The 15,638-nt window shown below is 48.2% G+C and overlaps 1 protein-coding gene across 2 annotated transcripts in view; it reads right to left on the reverse strand.

Annotated features, from left to right (window-relative positions):
- Positions 1–15,638, reverse strand: part of LOC143786371 (protein unc-93 homolog A-like) — a 237,477-nt gene that overhangs the window by 96,339 nt on the left and 125,500 nt on the right. For both annotated transcript variants that reach the window (XM_077275708.1, XM_077275710.1), the window contains one exon: positions 7,863–8,074. In XM_077275708.1, coding sequence (XP_077131823.1) covers positions 7,863–8,074 — 212 coding nt within the window. The remainder of the gene's footprint in view (positions 1–7,862; positions 8,075–15,638) is intronic.

The following is a 15,638-nucleotide window of genomic DNA, read 5'->3' on the forward strand; positions in this document are numbered from 1 at the left end:
TACGTGACTGGAAGCATTATCCGCTATCCAACCAACAACCATTTCACACTGCTCTGACTTCAATAGTGGTGTGCTGCGGTCCCCTTGAAACTGGGACAGGAAGGTCGAGCGAGAAGATGTGGGTCTTTGTTGTTGCCCACTTTCACCTTGGCCACGGCCTTGTCCTCTACATGCACCATCATCATCACGTCCACTTCCCCATCCCTTGCCCCTTGCCTTGCCCATTTTAAATGGACTACTACACTATTTCAAATGCTCAACACAAATATATTTATTAGTAGGGAAATAATATCTGATCAGTATGCCTGCAAATCTACGATTTTTCAAACCCAAACACCAGGCAGGCCTCAGCCTGACATAACAGACTGTATTCAATTTTGGGGGGCTTTTTTTGTGAAGTAAATTTATGCAAAATATTGCAGTATATAAGTAGAGTAACAGACAGCAATAAAAGGGGTACACCAGCCTACAATGCCAAAACTTAGAGCACGCAGATATATGAGGCAAGTGACAGAAATACCACACTGGCAAATATGTGGCCTGTTTTTTTTAAATGCCAAATAGTGCTGTATATAATTAGAGTTACAAACAGCAAAAACAGTGGCAATACAGCCTACAATGCCCAAACTTGGAGCACGCAGATATATGAGGGCTGTCACGGAAATACCACACTGGCAAATATGTGGCCTTTTTATTTTTTTATGCTAAATAGTACTGTATATAATTTGAGTAACAGACAGCAAAAAAAGTGTTACTCCGGCCTACAATGACCAAACTTGGAGCATGCAGATATATGAGGGCTGTCACAGAAATACCACACTGGCAAATGCAGTATGTGGTCTGTTTTTTTTAGAAATGCCAAGTAGTGCTGTATATAATTAGAGTAAAAGACAGCAAAAACAGCGGTAAAATGGCCTAAAATGCAAAAACTTGGAGCACGCAGATATATGAGGCCTTTTTTGGTGAATTTAAAACACCAAAAAAAAAAAAGTGGCGCAAGGCTAGCGCACACAACTATGCTATGTATGCCTCACAAACTATGATTTTTAAACAGGCCTCAGTCTGACAGAACACACTGTATATATTTTTTTGGGGGGATGAATTTTTCGAGGAAAAAAAATGCAACTAGGTATATAGTAAAGAAACTGCAGCAACAGCAGAAGACAGTTATGGAGCTTTGGGAGGGATGCAATGGGAGCAATGGATACAGTGCCTGCAGGCCTTGCACTGATGTGGACATGCTGTGCCTTGCCCACCTAGCGCTGCAATATCAGGACCCACGAATTAGCCTAAAAAGTACTGTTGGTTTCTCAGGAGTTGTGGATTTAAGATTTGCAGACTATTCTGACCCTATCTCGGCAGCAGCTCTCCCTACACTCACTGAATCTGGAGCAGAATGCGGTGAGCAGGGCGGCTCCAGGTCTCTTATATTCGGAATGATACTGTGTGGCCAAGCCAATCACTGCACGACCACAACAAAGATGGCTGCGGCGTTTCATGGCCTGGCAGACAATCCCTGCATCATGATTGGGTCTATGAAGTTTGCCAAAAATGCTGGGTGGAGACACCAGTTACCGACAAATAATCTTGGAAATGCTCGGTGCTCGCCGAGTACACCGAGCATAGTGATACTCGGGCGAGTAACGAGTAGTGGCGAGCACGTTTTCTCATCACTAATGGTGACAAATGTTCAACTCCACAAGTTTGAACAGAGGGGGGTATGTGAGGCTTTGACAGGTGTTATATGTGGGGGTCGCTATGTGTCCCCCAGGATTGGCATAGAAGCGTATTAAGAGTGCAAAGTAAAAGTAAGTTTGGTCTTGGTCAAGCTATGTGCCAAAGGCAGATTTAAGAAAACCCGGCATGGGCTTCTATTTTCGGAGCAAACTACAGGATGGTAGTGGGGGCAGTTAGCTCTCTCCAGGCTGGGTCCTACAAGTGGCCCATTGCCACAAACTCCATTTCAGGAAAGGGTTGGGTGTGTCAGTCTTGGTTTGCAAACTTGCAGAGCAGGTGTCTCTGCAAAGCTCAGCCTGTGTCAAGTAACATGGAGCTTAGCAAAGCCAAAAGGCCTGGCACCCCTCAGCATAGAGTGGTGGTGCAGTCGCCCACGGCAACTAGTCTCAGATATGGACTATCTTCATTCCCGGCTGAGATCCGGAGGATACCGTGTGCTGTTTACTTTGTTAGTTCTGGATATTAAACCATATTTGTTTTAAACATTCCTGGGTCACTGCCTGTCTGTCACATTGCACCAACCCCGCTGCACTACAGTATGTAAACTTTTGACTTTGCAGTAAGTAATAAAAATGCCTTAAAACATTTTCACTCTCATTATTCTGGCATTTGACAAATATTAATAATTATGGTAATCCTAATTGACCTTAAACAGGAAAGGTTTATCCTAATTTCATGTCAGATACTGAGAAAAACATGCATATGTGTCTTTTTATATAGTGTATGTAAACTTTTGGTTTCAACTGTAGCACTCCGGGGCAAAAAAGGAGATGAGTGCCTCGCCCGTGGCTATCGCCCCCCCCCCCGTCACGCTACACATGTACACAATTTCCAGCCAAAATTTGCTTCAAAAGTGAATTAGCACTCCTTTCTTTCTATGCCATGCTCTGTGCCTAAGCAGTAGATTCTGTTGACATATTGAGTATCAGCATATTCAGCTTATTTTGCTTAACAAATTGGTGCATTTTCTCGCATCACACCTTGTAAAAATAAAAACATTGAGGCAAACAAAACATTTTAGTTAAAAATCAGGTAATTTTAGATTTTTTCGTTTTTCTTTGCATTAGTTCATGTGAAGCACCTCAATGGTTAACACATTTTCTAAATGTGGTATTGAATACTTTAACCCCTTCACACCAAAACCTATTTTCACCTTCCCGACCTAGCAAATTTTTCATTTCTGACCAGAGCCATTTTATAAGGCAGTAACTTAGGTACACTTTTTCTTGATATATTGTACTTCATATTAGTGGTAAATTTAGGTTGATAGCATTTGAATTATTTATAAAAATATCAAAAGTTTGACAAAAAGTTAGAAAATTTCTACATTTTCAAACTTTGAAATTGTATGCCTTTAAATCAGAGAGTTATATGACACAAAATAGTTCAGAAATAATATTTAGCACATATCTACTTAACATCAGCATCATTTTTGAAAATATGTATTTTTCTGCTACAGAGTTAGAAGTATTAACCCCATTCTGACATCATACGTGCTATCCCGTCCATGTGACCTGGGACTTAATTCCCATGGACGGGATAGTACGTCATAAGCGAACAGCCGCGCTCACGGAGGGAGCGCAGCCGATCACAGCTGGGTGTCAGCTGATTATTACAGCTGACACCAGGGACTAAGTGCAAGGAGCAGTCACGGACTAAGTGCAAGGAGCAGTCACGAACGCTCGCGGCACTTTAACCCCCGGAACACTGTGATCAAACAAGATTGCAGCATTCCAGGGGCTTAGAGAAACATCATGTAGGGAGGGGGCTCCCTGCGTGCTTCCCTGGGACCCTCAGAACAACGCGATGTGATCATGTTGTTCTGAGGTTCTCCCTGACTGCAGACCCCTGGATCCAAGATGGCCACAGGTTCCTTCCGGGTCCTGCAGTGAGGTGGCTTGTCAGTGCCTGCTGAGAGCAGGACCTGAGAATCCTCCTTCACTGCCTGTCAGATTGCTGATCTGATACAGTGCTCTGCAAAGTGTCAGATCAGCGATCTGACTTTATACAGTGATGTCCCACCCTGGGACAATGTAAAAAAGTTTAAAAAAAAATATTATACTGTGTAAAAATATATTTTTTTAAATTCCTAAATAACAAAAAATAAATATTGTTCCAATAAAAACATTTCATTATGTAAATAAAAAAAAACAATAAAAGTACACATATTTAGTTTTGCCGTGTCCGTAACGACCCGACATATTAAACTGTCCCACTATTTAGCCCCCTCAGTGAACACCATAAAAAAATAATTAAAAAAACAAGGCAAAAAACATCGCTTTATCATCATACCACCGAACAAAAAGTGGAATAATACGCGATCAAAAAGACGGATATAAATAAACATGGTATCGCTGAAAAAGTCATCTTGTCCCACAAAAAAAGAGCCACCAAACAGCATCATCAGCAAAAAAATAAAAAAGTTCTAACCCTCAGGATAAAGCGATGCAAAAATAATTATTTTTTATATAAAATAAAATAATATAAAATAGTTTTTAGTGTATAAAAGTGCAAAAACATTAAAAAAAAGATATAAATGAGGTATCACTGTAATGGTAATAATCCGAAGAATAAAACTGCTTTATCAATTTTACCACACATGGAACAGTATAAACGCCCCGCCCCCAAAAAATTCATGAATTGCTGTTTTTCGTTCATTCTGCCTCCCAAAAATCGTAATAAAAAGTGATAAAAAAGTAATGTTCCCAAAAATAGTACCAATAAAAAATGTCAACTCGCTCCGCAAAAAATAAGACCTCACATGACTCTCAAAATGTGGTGATGCAAAAACTATTTTTCCAATAAAAAGTGTCTTAGTGTGTGACAGCTGCCAAACATAAAAGCCTGCTATAAATACTAAATCAAAACCCCCTTTATCACCCCCTTAGTTAGGGAAACATAATAAAATTTAAAAAATGTTTTTATTTCCATTTTCCTATTAGGGTTAGGGCTAAAGTTAGGGTTAGGGTTGGGGCTATAGTTAGGGTTAGGGCTGGGGCTAGAGTTATGGTTAGGGTGGGGGCTAAAGTTAGGGTTAGGGTTGAGGCTACAGTTGGGGTTAGGGTTTGGATTATATTTACGGTTGGGATTATGGTTGGGATAAGGATTAGGGGTGTGTCAGAGTTATGGGTGTGGTAAGGGTTATGGTTAGGGTTGGGATTAGGGGTGTGTTGGGGTTAGGGTTGGAGTTAGAATTGGGGGTTTCCACTGTTTAGTCACATCAGGGGCTCTCCAAACGCAAAATCGTGTCCGATCTCAATTTCAGACAATTCTGCTTTGAAAAAGTAAAATGGTGCTCCTTCACTTCCGAGCTCTGCCGTGCTCCCAAACAGTGGTTTACCTCCACATTTGGGGTAACAGCATACTCAGAACAGATTGCACAACAACTTTTGAGGTCCAAATTCTCTTGTTACCCTTGGGAAAGTAAAACATTGGGGCTAAAAAATAATTTTGTGGAAAAAAATATTTTTTTTATTTTCCCGGCTCTGCGTTTTAAACTTTAGTGAAACACTTGGGGGTTCAAAGTTATCACAACACATCTAGATAAGCTCCTTGGGTCTAGTTTCCAAAATAGGGTCATTTGTGGGGGTTTCTACTGTTTAGGCACATCAATGGCTCTGCAAACGCAGCATGATGCCTGCAGACCATTCCATCAAAGTCTGCATTCCAAAACGCCACTGCTTCCCTTCCAAGCCCCGACGTGTGCCCAACCAGTAGTTTTCTCCCACTTATGGGGTATCAGCATACTCAGGACAAATTGTACAACAAGTTTTGCTGTCCAAATTCTCCTGTTACCCTTGGGAAAAAAAAATTGGGGGCAAAAAGATCATTTTTGTGAAAAAAATATGATTTTTTTTATTTTTACGGCTCTACATTATAAACTTCTGTGAAGCACTTGGGGGTTCAAAGTGCTCACTGCACATCTAGATAAGTTCTTTACGGGGTCTACTTTCCAAAATGATGTCACTTGTGGGGAGTTTCCACTGTTTAGGCACATCAGGAGCTCTCCAAATGCGACATGGTGTCCAATCTCAATTCCAGCCAAGTTTGCATTGAAAAGTGAAACTGCGCTCCTTCCTTTCTGAGCTCTGCAATGCGCCCAAACAGTGATTTACCACCACATATGGAGTACCAACTTACTCAGGACAAATTGCACAACAACTTTTGGGGTCCAATTTCTCCTGTTACCCTTGGTAAAATAAAACATATTGGATCTGAAATAATTTTTTTGTGAAAAAAAGATAAATGTTAATTTGTTTTTGAACATTCCAAAAATTCCTGTGAAGCACCTGCAGGGTTAATAAACTTCTTGAATGTTGGTTTGAACACCTTGAGGGGTGCAGTTTTTAGAATGGTGTCACTTTTAGGAATTTTCTATCATATAGACTCCTCAAAGTGACTTCAAATGTGATGTGGTTCCTAAAAAAAAAAAATGGTGTGAAAATGAGAACTTGCTGGTCAACATTTAACCCTTATAACTTCCTAACAAAAAATATATGGGTTTCAAAATTGTGCTGATGTAAATTAAACATGTGGGAAATGTTACTTATTAAGTATTTTGTGTGACATATCTCTGTGATTTAAGGGCAAGAAAATTCAAAGTTGGAAAATTGCAAAATTTTCAAAATTTTTGCCAAATTTCCGTTTTTTTCACAAATAAACGCAAGTCATATAAAATAAATTTTACCACTAACATGAAGTAAAATATGTCATGAGTAAAAAAAAAAGTCAGAATCACCGGGATCCAAGAAAGCGTTCCACAGTTATAACCTCATGAAGGGACGGTGGTCAGAATTGTAAAAATTGGCCCTGTCATTAACATGCAAACCACCCTTGGGGGTTAAGGAGTTAAAAGTTTATCAGCAATTTCTCATTTTTCCAACAATATTTACAAAACCCATTTTTTAGAGATCACATAAGATTTGATGTCGCTTTGAGGGGCCAATGTGACAAAAAATACCCTAAAAATACACCATTTAAAGGGACTCTGTCAGCTCAAATTGGCGGGATATTAAAATGATTTCTTACCAGTCAGATGGGCGGCATATCCTCCTTATTTCTCCACCCCGTCCGTCCCTGTTTTCCGCATTTTCGGAAATAAGAGTATGCGTGCGCCATAGTTGGCGCGTGCGCCATTCAGTCTTGTGGGCAAAGCCGAAAAGCATTACTGCGCACTATGTCACGGAAGTATTTTGCTGTGTTCCGGGACATAGTGCACGGGCACATGCGCAATAATGCTTTTCGGCTTTGCCCGCACTAGGGCAAAGCATACTGCGCGTGCGGCACCGAAGACTGCATGGCGCACGCGCCAACTATGGCGCACGCATACTCTTGTTCCTGAAAATAATGCAGAAAACAGGGACGGACGGGTTGGAGAAATAAAGAGGATACGCCGCCCATCTGACCGTAAGAAATCATTTTAATATCCCGCCAATTTGAGCTGACAGAGTCCCTTTAAAAAACTGCAACCCTTAAACTGCTCAAAACCACATTCAAAAAGTTTATTAAGGGTATGTTCCCATGTTCAGGAAACCTTCAGGATTTGCTGTGGATTGAACTCTGCGTACAGCCACCGCATCCAATCCGCAGCATCCAGATGTTACAGCATAGTGGAGGGGATTTTATGAATTCCCGTCCCCACTATGCGTGCAGGGCTTTCAGCGGCCCTGCATGCCCGGACATGTGGCGTGTCTTTATAGACTGCATCATGTCTATTTATCTGTGGAGATGCTCCGTCTCTGCAAGATAAATAACCTGGTCTATTAATACGATGCGGTGATTTATCCGGAGTGTATTTTATTCATATTCTAAAGGTTGTCTCCTCCAATCCATTACTGACAGACAGCTTTTTCTCTATGCACCATAATAAAGACAAAACTGTCAATCAGTAATGATCATCTCTTTCCAGTACAGCTAAAGTCTATGAATGGAGATGCCCTTTAATTCAAATGCCTCCTAGCAACAGTTTGTGGCTGAGGAGAGCAAAAAGCTGGGGTTCCAATCTCATGTAGGTGTAAAGGAAAGTTATGCAATTCTGCTAACTAGAAGATATTATATATAATATATAATCAAGACAAAATGATGGCAAAAAGCAAATTTTAAAAGATTTTTTCTATTTTACATACCTTGGTGTAGTCACTGGAAAGAAACCCCTGCTGAAAACCACTGAACATTGTTAAAGGTATAAGAAGACACTGTCGTTTGTCTTTGAGTTGATATATGGTTCCAAGTAGTGAGTTCCAAATAGTTGAATTGTTGTTTTCTAGTTTTTGGTCCTCTGATATATCAATTTGGTCCAAAAAAAATATAACCAATACTACAGCAATTACTCCACTTCCTACACAAAACAGACAAGAGATAGACAGAAAGACAGATAGTTAAAATTAGAATCTGAACCAAAAATGTTTGTCACAAAATACTGTAAATATGTAATAATGAGAAATGACAGAGGGAAAAAAATATTGAACACATGAAGAAAGAGAGGTGCAAAATGCCATGGAAAGTCATGACACCAGCTGAAATCTAGCAATAATTAGAAAGCAATCCTGCCACTTAGTGAAAAATAAAATAACTGGTTCAACTAATGGCCTATAAAAAGGTGTCTCATTAATAAAGGTGCCAGAGAAAAACATATCACTATGGGTAAAAACAATGAGCTATCTGTAGACATTTGCAACCTTATTGTTGCAAAACTTACTGATGGCTTTGGTTACAGAAGAATTTCTAAACTACTGAAAATTCCAGTAAGCACTGTTGAGGCCCTAATCCAGAAGTGGAAATCAAATAATTTCAAAATAAACAGGCCAAGACCAGGTGCTCCGCACAAGATTCAGACAGAGGAGTGAAAATAATCAGAAGATTTGTTCCAGAGCCAAGGGCCACCAGTTGAGAGCTGCAGAAATACCTGGAAGCAGCAGTGTCAGGAACATGAGATATTTGATTGTGTATTATCATGCACACTGAGCTCTGCTAAGTCCATTAAAGCTGAGCCGACACACGCTGTGGACCATCCTGACCACCCTTCTTCTCACTCTGCCTGCTTGTGTGTGTGTGAATCCTAAACCCCTCATTTCTGCCTCCCAAATTTTTTTTTATTGCTTTTAGCTGCAAATAGCAGACATCTCCCTAAAACTACTCATTCCCCCTCCCATCGAATACCAGCCAAAACTGGTACAGAAGCCCTGAGTTCCTTTGTTCTATTAACGTGATATATATGGGCACGGACCTGGGCTAGAAATATATGAATTACACTAGATGGCAGCCCGATTCTAAAGAATCGGGAGTCTAGAATCCATATATACTTTATTTATTCAAATGTAAGAATAATACAATTAATAAATAATAGTAAGAAAGAACAAAAAATGGCTGCACTCACCAGCTTTTGACAATTCTTGACAGTACGGCACATTTCTGATTGGTCGCTCGCGGCAGGCGGCAACCAATCAGAAAAGTGCCACGCACCACGAATGCATATATCTTTGTCCACCCTGAGCGGGTGTAGGACGCTGGTGACGTCACTTATCTCCGGACATTATCTCCGGACAAAGCCACGGAAGTTGGCACAAATTGCCGGAAGTAGTATTCTAGGCAATTATATATTAGATTTTAATGTTATCAGTGTTTACCTTTGAACGTTTATATTGTATTGTCCTGTCACCAGCCATGTGTACGATTATCGGCCGAAAGCCTCTCTGGAACCAATAATCACCCCATGTAAAGGTATCTTTATAAGTTAAAGATTCAGAATACTATGACTTTTATCATATCCTGAACAGTCAAGTTTTTTATGAATCGTTAAGGTTTTCTGGTTGAAGTAAAAAAAACTCTGAGTGTTTACAGTTTGAAACCATAAAATGTTGAAAAATTATGTCATTCTTGAGTATATCACTCAATGGTGCTCATAAACGTGTCAAATTTGATCTATAATATACTTTAATATACGTTACTTTAATCTTTAATATACTTAAGAACAGGGCACCAGACATCACACAGGGGGTCTGAAACACCGCACAGTGGTCCAAAATATCGCTGTGCTCTGCCTGGGGCCCCATATGCTGCCTGGGGCCCCTGTGCTCTGCCTGGGGCCCCATATGCTGCCTGGGGCCCCTGTGCTCTGCCTGGGGCCCCATAGGCTGCCTGGGGCCCCTGTGCTCTACCTGGGACCACTGTGCTCTGCCTGGGGCCCCATATGCTGCCTGGGGCCCCTGTGCTCTGCCTGGGGCCCCTGTGCTCTGCCTGGGGCCACTATGCTCTGCCTGGGGCCCCATATGCTGCCTGGGGCCCCTGTGCTCTGCCTGGGGCCACTGTGCTCTGCCTGGGGCCCCATATGCTGCCTGGGGCCCCTGTGCTCTGCCTGGGGCCCCTGTGCTCTGCCTGGGGCCCCATATGCTGCCTGGGGCCCCTGTGCTCTGCCTGGGGCCCCTGTGCTCTGCCTGGGGCCCCATATGCTGCCTGAGGCCCCTGTGCTCTGCCTGGGGCCCCATATGCTGCCTGGGGCCCCTGTGCTCTGCCTGGGGCCCCATAGGCTGCCTGGGGCCCCTGTGCTCTACCTGGGACTACTGTGCACTGCCTGGGGCCCCATATGCTGCCTGGGGCCCCTGTGCTCTGCCTGGGGCCACTGTGCTCTGCCTGGGGCCCCATATGCTGCCTGGGGCCACTGTGCTCTGCCTGGGGCCCCATATGCTGCCTGGGGCCCCTGTGCTCTGCCTGGGGCCCCATATGCTGCCTGGGGCCCCTGTGCTCTGCCTGGGGCCCCTGTGCTCTGCCTGGGGCCCCATGTTCTGCCTGGGGCCCCTGTGCTCTGCCTGGGGCCACTGTGCTCTGCCTGGGGCCCCATATGCTGCCTGGGGCCCCTGTGCTCTGCCTGGGGCCCCATATGCTGCCTGGGGACCCTGTGCTCTGCCTGGGGCCCCTGTGCTCTGCCTGGGGCCCCATAAGCTGCCTGGGGCCCCTGTGCTCTGCCTGCGGCCCCTGTGCTCTGCCTGGGGCCCCATGTTCTGCCTGGGGCCCCTGTGCTCTGCCTGGGGCCACTGTGCTCTGCCTGGGGACCCATATGCTGCCTGGGGCCCCTGTGCTCTGCCTGGGGCCCCATATGCTGCCTGGGGCCCCTGTGCTCTGCCTGGGGCCACTGTGCTCTGCCTGGGGCCCCATAGGCTGCCTGGGGCCCCTGTGCTCTGCCTGGGACCACTGTGCTCTGCCTGGGGCCCCATATGCTGCCTGGGGCCCCTGTGCTCTGCCTGGGGCCACTGTGCGCTGCCTGGGGCCCCTGTGCTCTGCCTGGGGCCCCATATGCTGCCTGGGGCCCCTGTGCTCTGCCTGGGGCCCCTGTGCTCTGCCTGGGGCCCCATGTTCTGCCTGGGGCCCCTGTGCTCTGCCTGGGGCCACTGTGCTCTGCCTGGGGCCCCATGTTCTGCCTGGGGCCACTGTGATCTGCCTGGGGCCCCATAAGCTGCCTGGGGCCCCTGTGCTCTGCCTGGGACCACTGTGCTCTGCCTGGGGCTCCATATGCTGCCTGGGGCCCCTGTGCTCTGCCTGGGGCCACTGTGCTATGCCTGGGGCCCCATATGCTGCCTGGGGCCACTGTGCTCTGCCTGGGGCCCCATGTTCTGCCTGGGGCCACTGTGCTCTGCCTGGGGCCCCATATGCTGCCTGGGGCCCCTGTGCTCTGCCTGGGGCCCCTGTGCTCTGCCTGGGGCCCCATGTTCTGCCTGGGGCCCCTGTGCTCTGCCTGGGGCCACTGTGCTCTGCCTGGGGCCCCATATGCTGCCTGGGGCCCCTGTGCTCTGCCTGGGGCCCCATATGCTGCCTGGGGACCCTGTGCTCTGCCTGGGGCCCCTGTGCTCTGCCTGGGGCCCCATAAGCTGCCTGGGGCCCCTGTGCTCTGCCTGGGGCCCCTGTGCTCTGCCTGGTGCACCATGTTCTGCCTGGGGCCCCTGTGCTCTGCCTGGGGCCACTGTGCTCTGCCTGGGGACCCATATGCTGCCTGGGGCCCCTGTGCTCTGCCTGGGGCCCCATATGCTGCCTGGGGCCCCTGTGCTCTGCCTGGGGCCACTGTGCTCTGCCTGGGGCCCCATAGGCTGCCTGGGGCCCCTGTGCTCTGCCTGGGACCACTGTGCTCTGCCTGGGGCCCCATATGCTGCCTGGGGCCCCTGTGCTCTGCCTGGGGCCCCTGTGCTCTGCCTGGGGCCCCATATGCTGCCTGGGGCCCCTGTGCTCTGCCTGGGGCCCCTGTGCTCTGCCTGGGGCCCCTGTGCTCTGCCTGGGGCCCCATATGCTGCCTGAGGCCCCTGTGCTCTGCCTGGGGCCCCATATGCTGCCTGGGGCCCCTGTGCTCTGCCTGGGGCCCCATAGGCTGCCTGGGGCCCCTGTGCTCTACCTGGGACTACTGTGCACTGCCTGGGGCCCCATATGCTGCCTGGGGCCCCTGTGCTCTGCCTGGGGCCACTGTGCTCTGCCTGGGGCCCCATATGCTGCCTGGGGCCACTGTGCTCTGCCTGGGGCCCCATATGCTGCCTGGGGCCCCTGTGCTCTGCCTGGGGCCCCATATGCTGCCTGGGGCCCCTGTGCTCTGCCTGGGGCCCCATGTTCTGCCTGGGGCCCCTGTGCTCTGCCTGGGGCCACTGTGCTCTGCCTGGGGCCCCATATGCTGCCTGGGGCCCCTGTGCTCTGCCTGGGGCCCCATATGCTGCCTGGGGACCCTGTGCTCTGCCTGGGGCCCCTGTGCTCTGCCTGGGGCCCCATAAGCTGCCTGGGGCCCCTGTGCTCTGCCTGGGGCCCCTGTGCTCTGCCTGGGGCCCCATGTTCTGCCTGGGGCCCCTGTGCTCTGCCTGGGGCCACTGTGCTCTGCCTGGGGACCCATATGCTGCCTGGGGCCCCTGTGCTCTGCCTGGGGCCCCATATGCTGCCTGGGGCCCCTTTGCTCTGCCTGGGGCCACTGTGCTCTGCCTGGGGCCCCATAGGCTGCCTGGGGCCCCTGTGCTCTGCCTGGGACCACTGTGCTCTGCCTGGGGCCCCATATGCTGCCTGGGGCCCCTGTGCTCTGCCTGGGGCCACTGTGCGCTGCCTGGGGCCCCTGTGCTCTGCCTGGGGCCCCATATGCTGCCTGGGGCCCCTGTGCTCTGCCTGGGGCCCCTGTGCTCTGCCTGGGGCCCCATGTTCTGCCTGGGGCCCCTGTGCTCTGCCTGGGGCCACTGTGCTCTGCCTGGGGCCCCATGTTCTGCCTGGGGCCACTGTGATCTGCCTGGGGCCCCATAAGCTGCCTGGGGCCCCTGTGCTCTGCCTGGGACCACTGTGCTCTGCCTGGGGCCCCATATGCTGCCTGGGGCCCCTGTGCTCTGCCTGGGGCCACTGTGCTCTGCCTGGGGCCCCATATGCTGCCTGGGGCCACTGTGCTCTGCCTGGGGCCCCATATGCTGCCTGGGGCCCCTGTGCTCTGCCTGGGGCCCCATATGCTGCCTGGGGCCCCTGTGCTCTGCCTGGGGCCCCTGTGCTCTGCCTGGGGCCCCATGTTCTGCCTGGGGCCCCTGTGCTCTGCCTGGGGCCACTGTGCTCTGCCTGGGGCCCCATCAGCTGCCTGGGGCCCCTGTGCTCTGCCTGGGGCCCCATATGCTGCCTGGGGACCCTGTGCTCTGCCTGGGGCCCCTGTGCTCTGCCTGGGGCCCCATAAGCTGCCTGGGGCCCCTGTGCTCTGCCTGGGGCCCCTGTGCTCTGCCTGGGGCCCCATGTTCTGCCTGGGGCCCCTGTGCTCTGCCTGGGGCCACTGTGCTCTGCCTGGGGACCCATATGCTGCCTGGGGCCCCTGTGCTCTGCCTGGGGCCCCATATGCTGCCTGGGGCCCCTGTGCTCTGCCTGGGGCCACTGTGCTCTGCCTGGGGCCCCATAGGCTGCCTGGGGCCCCTGTGCTCTGCCTGGGACCACTGTGCTCTGCCTGGGGCCCCATATGCTGCCTGGGGCCCCTGTGCTCTGCCTGGGTGTAGGACACTGGTGACGTCACTTATCTCCGGACATTAGCTCCGGACATTAGCTCCGGACATTAGCTCCGGACATTAGCTCTGGACATTATCTCCGTACATTAGCTCCAGACAAAGCCACGGAAGTTGGCACAAATTGCAGGAAGTAGTATTCTAGGCAATTATATATTAGATATTCCGGATGTCCCTCGATAGATCTATCACTCAATGAAACCGCTAGAAGCTAAGCACAATGAGTGCAAAGAGTGGATTTCTTCATAAGCAGGTCATGTAATTAATCCGTATTTACACTTAAAATAATCGCCCCGACGTGCTGCACCTCATGATCCTGGGTATTTATTGAACGAGTTTCATACAGCAAGATATGCATAAAAATAGCTTTCATATTCTAAGTAAAGGGAGAGGCATCAGCCACTAAGTGATGTCACCACAGGGGGAGTGCCTTGGTTTTGGACTGTGAGATAACCTAGTGAGACAGAAGTTTGCAGTGTCTTTTGTCCAGGGGTCTAGCTACTAAAAAGAGGGGTGTTATGCATCTGGATATATGCTCACCCTTCCCCCCAGCACACTGCTGCCATGATGATGCCATGAGAAAACGACCTGTAAGTTCTCTTTTCAATGTTAATCCTTTTTTATTTGTAATCGGTAATGTACACATGATTTTGTCTTCTTTATAATATATTTTATACTTTGTAAACACTGCCTACCTTTTTATGGAGTAAAACATATAATTTGCTAGCTTGTCACTCTCTGCTCTATAAATGAACTGCCGCTTCCTCTGAAGTGAATTACACTACTGTTTTGGGTTGGCTCCAGACCCATTAACCCTTGTGGAATTGGAGCTGGTGGCAGCATACTTTGCTCTGTGCGATTGGGAATCTTTGTAGTGATGGCGGCATTGATAATTATTGTTCCCGCCTGTGTGGGAGTAGTTATATCGCCCTTGCTGCAGCATGCCCAATAGCCAGTACATAGCTGGCAACCTTTCTGGCGACTAATTACCATAGGTGCAGTACCTAATCTGCCCTGAGGGTAAAGGTGTGCCAGAGAGCTGCAAGTTTTTAGCCGGAACTGGGAAGTGGGATATAGATAAATCCCCTTTCGGAAGGAACCAGGGGCAACCAAAAACCCCGTTTGTGACAAATTAGTGTGAGTAGTGGGAGCGATACAGGTATCCTCCCCGGGATCCCTGACATATTGTTGGGATCCCTGACATATTGTTGGCAGCACGATGTGAACCGTGACAAGCACGTACAATTGTTGCAAAGAAAACTATAAGTATTGTACTCAACCTCCATGCCCATTGCACAGGCTCACCATGTAGGGCTCCATTACTGAGCAAAAAACATATTCAAGTGCATTGAATGTTTGCTCAACATTTAGATAAGCCTGAGAAATACTTGGAGAATATAGTCTGGTCAGATGAGACCAAAATTGAACTCTTTGGATGACATAATGCACACCATGTTTGTAGGCCAAAAAGTACTGCATATATTCTCAAAAACTCCATAACAACACTGAAGTTTAGAGGTGAGAACATTATAATGTTGAGCTTTTTTCAACTTACAACACTGGCAAACTTCACGTAATTGAAGAAAGGGTGAATGGACAAATGTACCGAGACATTCTTGCTAAAAATCTGCTTCAATCTACCAGAAAGAGAAAGATAAAGCGAGGGTGGGCATTTCAGCAAGACAATGATCCCAAACACGCCGCCAAAGAAACTCTCAACTGGTTACAGAGAAAGAATATAAAGCTGCTGGAATGCCCTAGCCAATCACCTAACCTGAATCCTATAAACATTTTTGGAAGTAACTAAAGCACAGCGTTCATAGGTGCGACGGAACCTTCAGTATTTGAAGAATGTGCCAAAATCACACCTGAGCAACGCGTGAAACAAGTTTCTTCTTACAGGAGGTGTATTGAAGCTGT

Source organism: Ranitomeya variabilis, chromosome 7 (genome assembly GCF_051348905.1).
Source record: "Ranitomeya variabilis isolate aRanVar5 chromosome 7, aRanVar5.hap1, whole genome shotgun sequence".
NCBI classification, from domain to species: Eukaryota; Metazoa; Chordata; class Amphibia; order Anura; family Dendrobatidae; genus Ranitomeya; species Ranitomeya variabilis.